The 12,492-nt window shown below is 51.9% G+C and overlaps 3 protein-coding genes across 3 annotated transcripts; 2 read left to right on the plus strand and 1 right to left on the minus strand.

The window, feature by feature from the left end:
- The first annotated feature begins 1,477 nt into the window (after positions 1-1,477).
- BO83DRAFT_157207 (guanine nucleotide exchange factor) lies at positions 1,478-5,710 on the plus strand. Its single transcript, XM_025526286.1, has 3 exons — positions 1,478-1,488; positions 1,693-2,466; positions 2,526-5,710. The coding sequence occupies exons 2-3, from the start codon at positions 1,954-1,956 to the stop codon at positions 5,493-5,495; spliced, it is 3,483 nt and encodes a 1,160-aa protein (XP_025383162.1). The 5' UTR covers positions 1,478-1,488; positions 1,693-1,953; the 3' UTR covers positions 5,496-5,710.
- Positions 5,711-6,485: 775 nt separating this feature from the next.
- On the minus strand, positions 6,486-9,377 carry BO83DRAFT_324025 (putative DNA mismatch repair protein (Mlh3); the record flags this gene model as incomplete). The annotated part of the gene is made up of 2 exons (XM_025527957.1): positions 6,486-9,082; positions 9,131-9,377. 2 exons carry the CDS (start codon positions 9,375-9,377, stop codon positions 6,486-6,488), a joined length of 2,844 nt encoding a protein of 947 aa, XP_025383163.1.
- A 1,416-nt stretch (positions 9,378-10,793) lies between these two features.
- Positions 10,794-12,455, plus strand: BO83DRAFT_157237 (uncharacterized protein). Its single transcript, XM_025526287.1, has 2 exons — positions 10,794-10,952; positions 11,017-12,455. Exons 1-2 carry the CDS (start codon positions 10,919-10,921, stop codon positions 12,300-12,302), a joined length of 1,320 nt encoding a protein of 439 aa, XP_025383164.1. The 5' UTR covers positions 10,794-10,918; the 3' UTR covers positions 12,303-12,455.
- Positions 12,456-12,492: the final 37 nt, after the last annotated feature.

Consider the following 12,492-nt stretch of genomic DNA (forward strand, 5'->3'; position numbering starts at 1 on the left):
GAGTGAGTGCACTGTAAATGGGATTCTTTTTCTTTTTTATTAATTGCTTTTTATGAGATTTTTGATGGGATGACTGTATACCGAAGGCAAGCACCGCTAGTTCAGTATATTATTTTGACAGGCTGGACACGACCCTTATCACTGCGCGTTCTCTTCTCCTTCTCCTCAACTCATACATGTGCGCGCACGACATTAATCAATCAATCTGTCCCATCAATCCTTTCATTCAGCCGTGGTTCAGTTTGGTTTTCTCAATTTTATAATTTTTTTTTTTTTGCCATTCCCTCATTGTTGTTTGTCCAAACAGACCTCAAGGTGCACAAGGGGTACCGATCGTCTGCTCCACATCCGAATCGAGTCATATCCACCGGTTCTGTGGATAACCACCAGTGCTTGCTATCCACTCTTCTAGGCCAGTCATCGCACCAACTAGTCTGGAGAACTGCTCCGTCAGGTTGTTAGTAGTGGGCTAGTACCAGGTACTTCCCTGGTTCCTTGTCCTTGGACCGTTCCCCTCAATATCGTTCGTTTGACTCGATCTCGTCACATCGCTACCTACACACGGACATCCGACTACATACATACACGGACTGACATCCACTCACACATACTCTCTCTCCCTGAACCTCTCTTCTCCTTCCCGCTCTTTTCCCTCTTCACTGACCTTCACCCACCCCCTCCTCCTCCACTCTCACCTCACACACTCACTATACTATATACAATCATCACTACCGATTATCTTCCCCTTTCTCCATCTAAACCCTGGTGGAGCTATCCGATCGTTCACTCATTGCTGCTGGTGGCAATTGACTTGAATAGCTTAGCATAGCATTACACAACATCACTTCTTATAAACCCACGGCCTGCATTGTGCTCATTCCCGCCCTTCCCGGTCTCTGCTTAATCCGCCGTGTCTTGGAAACTGTCGCGGCCCTTGCGTGTCTGTCTGCGAACAAGATTATCCCTCCCGCGCACAGCTACAGCAGGAGCTCACCTCGTTTCCGCCTGTCGTCATAGTCGCTGCACTCCCCGTCGATCGAACTCCTGGGAAGGAAAAGGTCACACTCGTTGTCCGGGTTAATTTTCCTACGTGGATTTTCGAAGATCTAGTCCGGGGTCGACTCGTGGTCCTTGCTTGCTTTACAGCACTATCCAGTCCGCTTTTCACTCGCCCTTCCTTTCCAACGAGGCAGGTTTTCCTCATCCCGGGCGTCGAGTGACTGCTTGTTATTGTTCGCCACGCTCTGTTTTTGTTTTGCGGCTTGTCTACTCGGCTTTTTGTTGCCTCAAACCTTCTTCAATTCCCCGGTTTCCTCGTGCTCGACTTCCCTCCTCGTTTTGATCCCGCGCATTGAAGAACGTGTCTGCAGTAGAGACGCTGCCGAATTACTCTCGACGAGCAACTCCTATATATCGATCGCATCGCTGCAATTTCAACCCACGCACCTCCTTCGTTTTCTTCCGCGTTTTCCTAGGTTCGCGTTCAAGGTACGTTAGCAACCGGTTGCCCTTCCCCAGCATTCCTTCCATTCCCCTCCCTAGAATCGGACATTCCCCGGGAGACATGCAGAACCATCCCCTCCCAAACATCCTTCAGACGCCCTTGCCGGCCTGAGGGTAGAAAGCACACCGTCAATGTTCAAGGCTCGCACCAGCCTTCAGCAGCGCCGCATGATTGACCTTCTATCACAGACATTGATTGCATTACAGCCACACGCATCATCACATCTCGACTAGCTCGATCATCTTCTTTGTCTACACTACATCACTGACACACTTCGATTGTGCAACTCACTTACTTCTCTTCACCTTTACCACCATTCATAGGACAGTGCGAGAATGATCATTGCGTCTTCTCTCGCATAAGCCTTGGTCAGTGACCACGACGTCCGACTGGACCTACCAAGCGGAAGGCTATCACACCCACATCGATCTTGTCTCAGGAATAGAGATATGGAATCAATGAAGCGACACATTGCACCACTGAAGATCGAAAAGGGAAACCTTAACTACAACTACGACGACCAACAACATCACTATCATTACCAGCACAATCTTGAAATGAGCCCTCCGTTAACACCTTACGAAAACAAAGACGACAGCATGGAGCAATCAGAGACGCCGAGGGCCGTCTTCCACAACTACCTCCGTGCATTCTACCCTTATCACCCCTCCGGAAATGTGTCCCCGTCGACTGTCACCCTCCCCTTGGACCAAGGCGACATCGTCCTAGTGCATTCTGTCCACACCAATGGTTGGGCCGACGGTACACTATTAGATACTGGAGCTCGGGGCTGGCTACCCACCAACTACTGCGAAGCGTATGACCAACAGCCTATGCGGCCGCTCCTGAAGGCGTTGACCGACTTTTGGGATATCATCAGAGGAGGCTGTGGATTCCCTCTGAACGACGCGGGCAACCAGGATCTTGTACGAGGCTTGATTGCTGGCGTGCGCTACCTATTGGTAGGTGTTCCAACTCCTTGCTGCTGCTGCTTATCGGAGGATAACTGACAGGGTCACAGCAAAAATCTGAATGTCTCACACGGGATTGTATCCTGGTCACCAGTCACGACGGTCTGCGCAGGAATCGCAAGGCGTTGCTGGCTGAGCTCTCATCTCTGGTCCGGACCACCAAGAGGTTCCAGGAGGTTGCCAGCGGCAATGCGACGCAGGATGAAATGGACTACATGGTCGACGAAATGCTCCTCAAGGCCTTCCGCATTGTAACGCGAGGTGTTCGTTTTCTCGATGTGTGGACCGAGGAAGTTGGCCTGAGCAGAACGATCGCCGAGCTAGAGCAGCAATCAGGCTACCAGCAAGGCCCACTCACTACGGTTTCTGAGACTCGCCCCATTTCGGAAGCTGCTGGCTCCGAGGCCGACACCGAGCGCAACGAGTCTAGACTCATGAACCGTAGCCGATTGGATATGAGCCGAGCATCCACTCGCCTGGACGACTCTCAACAGACCCGTCCGGTGTCTGTGACCACTAAGCGGATCTCTGTCTCCCACCGGGTCTCAACTTCGGGACCGGCCGCGATTGCCCGCAACCCCAACCTCGCGTCCGAACGACTGAACGATGCCTACGATGCATTTCTCGGTGTGCTGGGCTCCTTTATTGGGCTTCATCTGCAATCCCGCTCCTCGACGGAATTGGTCGTGACCACGGAGCAGGCGGTGCGCTCGTGTCGCGCGCTGCTCACCGTCGTGGAGGCCACTTGCGAACATGACCCGCAGGGCAGTGGGCTCCTGGAGCAAGCTAGAGACACTATGTATGAACGCCTCTCCGAATTGGTCTATGCGGCCCGGGACGCCTTCCGACCGGCCCATTCTCCAGATGATGAGCTTGTATTTTTGCCTGATGAAGGAAAGCGCTTGGTGGATGCCGCCACTGATTGCGTGCGAGCAGCGGGGAGCTGCCTGGCCAAAGCTCGACTGATGCTGGAGCAATGCGGTGATTTCGAGCTGGAGGCAATGCCCCAGGATTTGCCTGCTGCGACCGGCGCAATGACCGACGCCAACAAAACCCCGCAACCCCCGAAGACAAGCACCTTTGCTGGTCACCAGAACCGATCTCAAGAAGCTTCTTTGCGTTTGCCCCCGCCTCCTCTACAAATTCCCAACTCCATCAACAACCGATACTCTCCTCCAACCCCAGGTCTGACGGATGACACTACTCCCTCGTCCTTCCAGTCGCGTAATGGGGCTAGCACTCCCGGCACCGACATGTCCTCCTTTCCATCCACCAGCCACCTCTCCACCAGCCTGGATAAGCTATCCTTTTCGTCTCACGATACCCAACCCATTGAAATTCCCCCTTATAGGGACAGCCAAGCTAAGTCCGATGTTAGTGAGTCCTTTGGCCGAGGCATCACTAGCAATGGAAGTAGCTTTACATTCAACAGCCGTCTCCGTGACTCGGAGATGAGTGGTGTCTCCCAGACTTCCACTCGCGCGACCTCGCCCGACATTGGCAATCATTACCAGGTCCCCTCTCTTAAGGGCAGCATCAGTCATTCTACCCTAGCCGAGGAAACGGAAGAAGGAGAAGCCAACATTCTGGAGAAGACTTACGCGCACGAGCTGATCTTCAAGGATGGCCAGATCATGGGCGGAAGTTTACGCGCGCTCGTGGAGAAGCTGACTGCACACCAGTCTACTCCAGACGCGATGTTCGTTTCGACCTTCTATCTCACTTTCCGTCTTTTCGCTACCCCAATTGAGTTTGCGGAGACTTTGGTTGATAGATTCAACTACATCGGAGACACTCCTCACACTGCCGGGCCTGTTCGTCTTCGTGTTTACAACGTCTTCAAAGGCTGGCTTGAATCCCACTGGCGTCACGACTGCGATAACTGTGCCCTCGAATACATTGTGAACTTCGCCAGCACGACCCTCATGCACAACCTTCCGTCTGCTGGAAAGCGGCTTGTCGAGCTTGCCGAAAAGGTCTCGATGGTTCACGGACCGGTCGTACCGCGTCTGGTGTCTTCCATGGGAAAGACCAACACTGCAACTGCACAATATGTGCACCCAGACACACCTCTGCCACCCCCCATCCTGGGAAAGAAGGAAGTCAACCTCCTGAAGCAGTGGAAGAACGGCGAAGGCACAATCACCATCCTGGATTTCGACCCGATGGAACTCGCTCGCCAGTTCACAATCAAGGAGTCGCGCATCTTCTGCGCTATTCTTCCCGAAGAGCTGCTGGCCACGGAGTGGATGAAGAAGTCCGGTTCCTTGGCTGTCAACGTCAGGGCTATGGCCACCTTGTCCACGGATCTGACACATCTTGTAGCAGATTCAATTCTCCAGCTGGAGGAGCCCAAGAAGCGTGCAGCGATCATCAAGCACTGGGTCAAGATTGCGAACAAGTGCCTGGAGCTCAGCAACTACGACTCATTGATGGCCATCATCTGCTCCTTGAATTCATCCATGATCTCCCGCTTGAAGCGGACCTGGGAAGTGGTGTCCCAGAAGACCAAAACCACCCTTGAATACCTGCGAGGCATTGTCGATGTTTCACGAAACTACTATGTTCTCCGGCAGCGACTGCAGAACCGCGTTCCTCCTTGCCTGCCTTTCGTCGGCACCTACCTCACAGATCTCACCTTCGTGGATCACGGCAATCAGGCACTACGTACCTTGCCCACAGATGAGGGTGACATGGCCGTCATCAACTTTGACAAGCACATGAAGACTGCCAAGATCATCAGCGAGCTACAGCGATTCCAGATTCCGTACCGACTGACCGAAGTCCCGGAACTGCAGGCGTGGATGCAGAATGAGCTCGTCCGTGTGCGATCGAGCGGCGAAAAGAGTCTGCAGACATTCTATCGCCGGTCGCTGGTCCTGGAGCCCCGGGAAGTGCCCCAAGCGCGCATGCAGCCTGAATCCAGCTCCTCTTCAATTCTCGAGAACGCCAAAGACAAGTTCGACTTTCTTTCCTGGACACATCCCTCCAAGTCCAAGTCGGTCGCGACGAACGGTTGAAACAGGTCGTATCCCACTCATTCGTCACGGCCGCCAATTTAATGAATTTACGACAGTCACTTCTATTCATGTTTTCACGGATTTTCACCCAATTACCCATTTTTATTCCCATCTCTTCCTTCTCATACACACGTTTTACTCTCGCACTTCCGCTGTGTATAACCTTTTCGCTCTCACCCTCCTCCATCCACATCTCTTATAATTTCTATTATCTCTCTGGGCGGTACTCGTGAAATCTTTTCATCCATATTTCTTTTTCTTGTTCGGGGCAACAACAAAAAGAGGAAAGGATCGGCGGGGCTTCCAAAAAAAACAACAACACGGAATGTTGTACATTGCATGCACAGGGGCGGTTGGGAAAAATAACACTACCAAAAAATTGGGAGGGGTAAAGCATATAATGGGGTATTATACTACAGGTCGGGAATGGGCCTCGCGGCTCGCACACACACACACACATACTCGTTGATTCGAATTATGGGCCTTGCCTTACCTTGCCTTAACTTGTTATGGAGATGCATGTATTGATGATTGGTCATGAGTGCGTCTCTCTGCTTTTTTTTTATCTTTATACCATTCTCTGTGTTTTTATCCACTTTTTGATTCACCCCCTTTTGTTTGATTCATTTTTACTATCATTGTTTTATTGATTGAATGGTTGGTTGCTCTTTGGATGGATGGGAGCATTGCTGGGATTTGTACTTGGACTTGGCTTGTTTGGACTAGGAAACTTAACTGGATGGCATGGAATTTTGGATGGATGGGATGGATATTTGGAAGGATACTTAGGATAGGATCTACCTGTGTACTATTTGTATATACCATTCTGCAACATACTAGTAGTCTATTGACTAATCGATCGATATCATGATCTGATCATTCATTTTCATACGTAAAAGACTGAGATTATAGTTGTAGTTTCCACAATTGACTTGTAGTAATAGTAGTATAGTAATGGTAGTAGTGGAGAGGTAAACCTAACTACAGTAACTAACCAGATTCCCCATCCCGCCATTTTCTAAACATACCAACAAACCCCGGACCTTCATATTCATTATCCTCCGGAGTCTGATCCAATGATACGGCAGCAGGCCCCATTTCCAAAATAGGTATCATCGAGGGCCGACCATGCGCGCACTGGAACGGGAAAACGCAATCTGCGAGTCGTCTAACCAAACTCTGGCATTCATCCTTATCCAGAACATCATTGAACATGATTGCTGTGCGGCATGCGCGAGAGTTCAGCAGGTCGATGATCCCTCGAGGACAGCCGTCGAGTCGATCTACCCAGCTGCTGCTGCTGCTGGTTTGAGCCATATCTGGACGAGGATGGGTGAAGCCGGTTGGATGGCGAGGCCGTCGGCTTCGTCCGTTCTCTTCTTCGCGTCTCCAGATCTCGCCGCGGATGAGGTCAGTGACTAGGTCGGGTTCGGTGCGGCAGCGCTCGGCGATGAGGGTTGGGAGGGTGTGTACGAAAATGAAGACGTTCTTGTCTTTGGGTCCTTGTTCCACGGTGTAAGTTACTCCCCAAGAGTGAAAGAAGTCCTTGTATCGTTTAAACAAGGATGCTTCGGGAGTGGGTATTTCAAAAATAATTGGTTCCAACGTGATGGTTTGGATGAAGCCTGGGCTATCTGCTCCAGATGTGAACAGCTCTGCCATGAGTGCCTCGACCCGGCATCGCTCATCCGCAGCGTGCTGATCGACCAAGATCAGGTTCGATGCAGGGTCGCCAGGGCTATTAGAGGGCATTTGCATCTTTATCAGGATGAATTTCTGATCCACTTGAGCGATGACTTCTGCAGCTCTGAGATCCTGTTTACGCAGCTTGCCTCGGAATTTCGACACTCCCATGCTTTCTAACCCGCATAGCTCACCATGATTGTCCCGCGAACTAGACCCGGGGCGAGCTGTCTCGTGGCTAGCACTGACATCCACAGCACTGATAGGCCTCTCTGGGCGGCCAAAAACAGGATTAATCCAATTGTCCAAAAGTTTCTCAACCCACTTGTTGTCAGTCCTTTGCAAAGGGACTGACCTCGGTCGCTGCACCTCGTCTGAAGTACGATGTGGTCCTTGTGAATAGCCAGTGGACCGGGGCCGCAGCACCATGCCCGATGCTCCTGAAGACTCAAGGAGCATGGACTGACCAGTTCGCGAGTTGATCAAATGGCGTCTACCCGTGTAAGGATCGACCCACGACATCATCGTGTCGGTATCTGTCTCTTCGTGGACCTGATTCAGTTGTCCTTCAGGCACCTCTGACACATCTGGTATAGGAGATTGGGCCTCGGTGGCCGTGCCTTCCTCGCCAGCAGAAAGAAGCGCTGATTGCTGGTTCAACTGATCCCGGACTTGATGTGCTGGGGTTTTCTCTGAGCGAGCCGACCCGAATTCGCGACCGCGTAAAGGCAACCTCTTGCTGAACGTTTCCGGCTTTGCACTTTTGATTCTGGTCCAATCGCCGAAATGATGGCTGACATTGGGTGGTCTTCGCAAAGAGGGAAGCTTGAGTTGACCACCGAGGGATTCTTCGGTGACAGAGCCGACGCCTTCTGAAGCTAGAGACCTCCCGGTCTTCACGCTGCTAGGGCACGTAGTAGCTGGCGGTACATTGGGCGCGCCCCTTTTCCTTTTCCCAGTACGTGGACGTAAGCTGCTCTGCCTGAGGAATTCGTTGATCATTGTCGACAGCACATCTAGTATACGCTGGAGAGATTTGTCTGATTCTGGAAGTTCTTGCGTATCATCGTCGATATTCCACTCATTGCAGCTGTCTATACGTATGTAGAACATTGGCCATTTATTGACTGCTTTAGACGCGGGTTTGCTATGCATGAGTTGGCCATCAGCAGCCCGGACAGATGTTTCAACTGCAGAGGAGCGGCTTTTTGTAGACCCAAAGTCCGACAAGGCAAATGAGCGATTGACTTCCGCAAAAATCAGATTTGCGTTGTTTTTCGCGAACACCGGGTTCGAGCCTAAGGAGACAAACTGGACCTTCTTCGTAGGACTAGGCGTCAAAGAGACTGCCGCATGAATTGTGAAGTCAGAGACGCTGGCCGATACGGTATCCCAGATGCCCGCATTCTGAGCCTCAACCAGCCCCGACTGGGACAGGATAGAACGAAGTCGTTGTAGATCGGGTTCTCCACCATATTGCCTAGCAGGTCTTTGTGGATAAACCGTGATCCTCTTTTCTCTATGAGCGTCGAGGACCACTAGCTTAGCCATCCTGTCATTTGCGACCATGTATGACACCAGAAAGTGCCTTAGTTCCTCCCACTGTCGTTCCAGTTCATCTGGCCTTTGAAGAGCCAATGCCCGACTTTTTACGCGCACGGGCATATTCCCGAACAGGTCATTTACTGTGACAGACGTGCCATGGGCACTGAACCTCAGCGCTTGATACGCTGGAGCTGGCATCAATCGAGCAACCGGCGTCGAGTGATGGAACGTGACGGTATTAGTACTCGAATGGCGCACATGGTGTGATGTGATAGTCAGCAGAGAAAGGGCAGCAAGTGAGGCGAGGAACAGCCCTTTACGTCCTTCTATAGCATGACTCGAAAGGTACTTTGAAGTATCTGCATCTCTATGAGTAAAGGACATTGATATGTGACGATTAAACTTACGATGGGCTTTCCCCAATCCTCCGTCTGGTTCAAACTCCGCTGGAGGGATGCCATCTCCGTCATCTTCGACTATACAGCCTCCGCGAATAAAGTCGACGGTGACATAGACTGTACGAGCATTTGCATCCAATGCATTCTTGACTAGCTCTATAATAACCCCGTTCAAGTGTGTAATGGCAGTTGAGGACTTGAGCTTCGCCACTACATCAGGCGGTAGAGGTCGAATTCTGGGGTCCCATGACGACATCGCCAGGGGGTTGGTAGATTAATTTATAGCCTTGTAAAGTTTCTCTCATGTTGCCATAATGTGGTGGCGCTCCGAGTTAGTTGATAGCGCTTGAAATCCGACCTGTAGCTTTACTAGAAAGCATAGACCGGTCATCAAAACGCAAAAGCGCAGATAAACTATCCAGAAAAGCAGTTATTGGCTCAAAATGGGGGGAGAAATGCATAGATTCCGGCCATGTTTGCAGTTGACGAGGAAAGCCTGTTGAAATGGAGCCCAGCAGGGGAAACCGCGGCCGATGATGTCTCTTATCACGTGATGATAAGACATCTGGCGATAAGCAACAATGGAATCGCAGTATTGATGGCCTAATCCCTACCCTCCCTACGAGAAAGTCGAAAACTTCGACAGAATACTGTCACAACTGTTATACTTGTGGCAGTTTAAAGGGTCTCCAAATAGGCAGGCAGAATGTACGCACCCGCTCAGCCTCTCCAAGGAGCTACGCTGGCCTGTGTGGTATTTGGCACCCCCAACTGCGGGTGCTTGAGCTTATCGTGGCTGGATCCTCCTGTATACAATCTCCGGTTCCGAGGTGGAAACAAACAACGAACCGAATCCCCTGGACGTGTGCTTTACCCCCTCAGCCTCTATTGTTCAGAGTGAAGCATGGAGCAGATCGAGATCGTTGCATGCTTACATGTGAGATGTGGTTCACGAGGGAAAAGCACTGGACACGAGCGCATAGCGTGGGATGGCATGCACCAGACTAAAAAGTAAAGCATGCGGCAGCGAGTCATGAACTGGCACGGATAGACTAACATAATTCGCCGGGAACATCCATGTCAAAGGACCGAATAAGCGGGCTAGCGAGATACGCGCTATCGCATCACTGCAGTAGTTCCAGCCTCGGAAGCTTGAAAGACGGAGTGCTGGAGGCGGGATTCGTAACAGATCGACACAGATTCGTCAGGCTGAACCACTGGCAAACAAACACTATTCCAGAGGGCGAACATGATGACACGTCAAGAGAGAAGTGTGAGGCAGGAATCTCATTCACTCAGTCAACTAATGAATTGGTTGGGGAGTGAAACGCAGAGGAGAGAAAGGCGACATCCAGGCGCCGATCGTTTATTTGGGCCGATGGGCATCACGTGCAGCTCCTGAGGAACTCCTGACTTGGAAATGAAAGGGTGGATGGCCGGCCTCTTCCTCCATCGCCATTTTCCCAATTTCTCGCTCTTCTTTTTCTTCCTTCCGGACTCTTTTGTTTCTTCCTACGATTTTTTTTGTCGTTTTCTCGTGGATTGAAGTTATCTGCTTTCGCCCCCCGTCACCCTTCTCATCTCTGTCTCTCCCTCCGCTACCCCTCCGACCCTTTAGATCCGTTTCTTTGGTTCACGCATCTTCCCCTGCGGCTGTTATCTGATCGGCCAACCGTCTATCGCTGTATCCCTGTAGACTTGCATCACTCGCTACGGGGAAACGTGTCGTGAGTGTGGCGATCGCATAAACACTCACTTCCACTGGCTATCTCACCGGTGGATTGTTGGAAGGCCAGAATGGCCACGGCTGAAGGGCCCGCCAGGGCGCATGGTGAGTGAATTTTAGCTCATCTCCGAAGTTCCTGTCTGGGTTGTTGCTCATGTACAAGGCATAGATCGCAATGGACGTCGCCACCCCTTTTCTAGCTGGATGAAGCGACTCGCCAGTCTCAAGCATTCTACCGATTCAAGTGCCAACCGCTGGTCCAACAAGCGTCATGCGATGCCCAAATACAAAAGCCGGAGTTCGAAGAACAACCCCTACCCGCTGTCGGGCACTGCCCACATGGTTCCCGACTACAATAGCGACTTCAACACTTCCGAGGCGAGCGCAGATTCCGATCGGAGGTCTTGTTCGCAGAGCGAACCCTCTCTCGCATACTCCGGGTACGAGCAGCAGGTCCCAGCCACCAGTGCGAAGTCCACCGCGCCAACCATTTCAACCAACGGCGACACGGCCATCTCCGATGCAGCATATTCCAAGGCAGGGACGATGGCTACAGCGGGTGGTGGCATCAGTTCGCAGGGGGGAGGCGAGGGGAGCACCTTCTCATCGCCCGCGCCATCGGTGCGATCTCTGACCACAACTTTGACCACTGTGCAATCGGCAGCACCTTCCGGGCAGCTCTACAATACGCAAAACCAGCATCATGGTCTGACCAATACCGGTTCCTTACACAACCCAGCGACGCAGCAAGTGCAATTTTCTCATCAGTTTCCCCCGTCGCCAGCCACGGCCGTGCCGCCCCACCTTGCCCCTCATGGTCACTCGGTCACCTATAGTACTGCGACAGCCAACAATATCTTGACCGACAATGCCTCCATTCTGACTCTCGCATCGTCGTCAAAGAGGCGCCGCAGAAACTCTTTGGACACAAATGCCTCTGTTCGCGCCCTGGCTCCGTCCTCCGTGTTCGGTGGCAGCCGTGAGAGTTTACCGTTGAGTGTGCTGAGTGGAAATGTCGGAGAGTCAGCGACCTCCTCTTCATTCAATCCGCCGGGTGTCCTCAACCGACCTAGCTTAGTGGGTCTTGCCAGTGTTGAGCGTGCCAGCGTCTACTCGGCGTCCGGGGCCACGCCTCTCGCAGGGAGCGGTGAGCGCGGCAGCTTTCACAAGAACGCCACTGCAGGAGACGGTGCGAGTGTCATCAGCGTGGCCCAATCGCACAGTCGCCACGACAGCAATGCAGCCAGCATCACTGGGACCGGTATGGGCAGTCCATCGTTCGGGCCGTCAAGCAACCAACCATTGACGGGGCGAATCAGCCGTCGCAGCTCAGGATGGGGAGAGATTAACGGTGAAGAGAGCGATGAAGAGAAGCTCGCCGAAGGGAGAGAGGAGGAGCCCGAAATCAAAGTTGAGGGTGTGACAGACATGAAGAGAGAGTTTTCTGGTGAGTAGGGTGGTTGATTTGATCGGGTATCGAATCAACTCTCCCACCCAGATTATCTTTCCAAGAAGAAAAGAAATTTTTCCATTCTCTTTCCTTCTTTACAACTGCAACGAAGTTACGCAAGATGAGATATTCCATGACAGATTGAGTGAACCCTGTTCTGCTTTCTTGCTCTTTTTGCTTCTGCGTTCTTTCTTT

Source organism: Aspergillus eucalypticola (assembly GCF_003184535.1).
Source record: "Aspergillus eucalypticola CBS 122712 chromosome Unknown BO83scaffold_36, whole genome shotgun sequence".
In the NCBI taxonomy this organism is placed as follows: Eukaryota; Fungi; Ascomycota; class Eurotiomycetes; order Eurotiales; family Aspergillaceae; genus Aspergillus; species Aspergillus eucalypticola.

What these genes read in the sequence shown, in the direction of transcription:
- BO83DRAFT_157207 (XM_025526286.1), top strand. Translation starts at nt 1,954, where the DNA reads ATGGAATCAATGAAGCGACACATTGCACCACTGAAGATCGAAAAGGGA. An exon ending in CTGGCGTGCGCTACCTATTG is followed by an intron (nt 2,467 to 2,525) that starts GTAGGTGTTCCA and finishes ACAGGGTCACAG; the next exon opens with CAAAAATCTGAATGTCTCAC.
- BO83DRAFT_157237 (XM_025526287.1), top strand. Translation starts at nt 10,919, where the DNA reads ATGGCCACGGCTGAAGGGCCCGCCAGGGCGCATG. An exon ending in AGGGCCCGCCAGGGCGCATG is followed by an intron (nt 10,953 to 11,016) that starts GTGAGTGAATTT and finishes TACAAGGCATAG; the next exon opens with ATCGCAATGGACGTCGCCAC.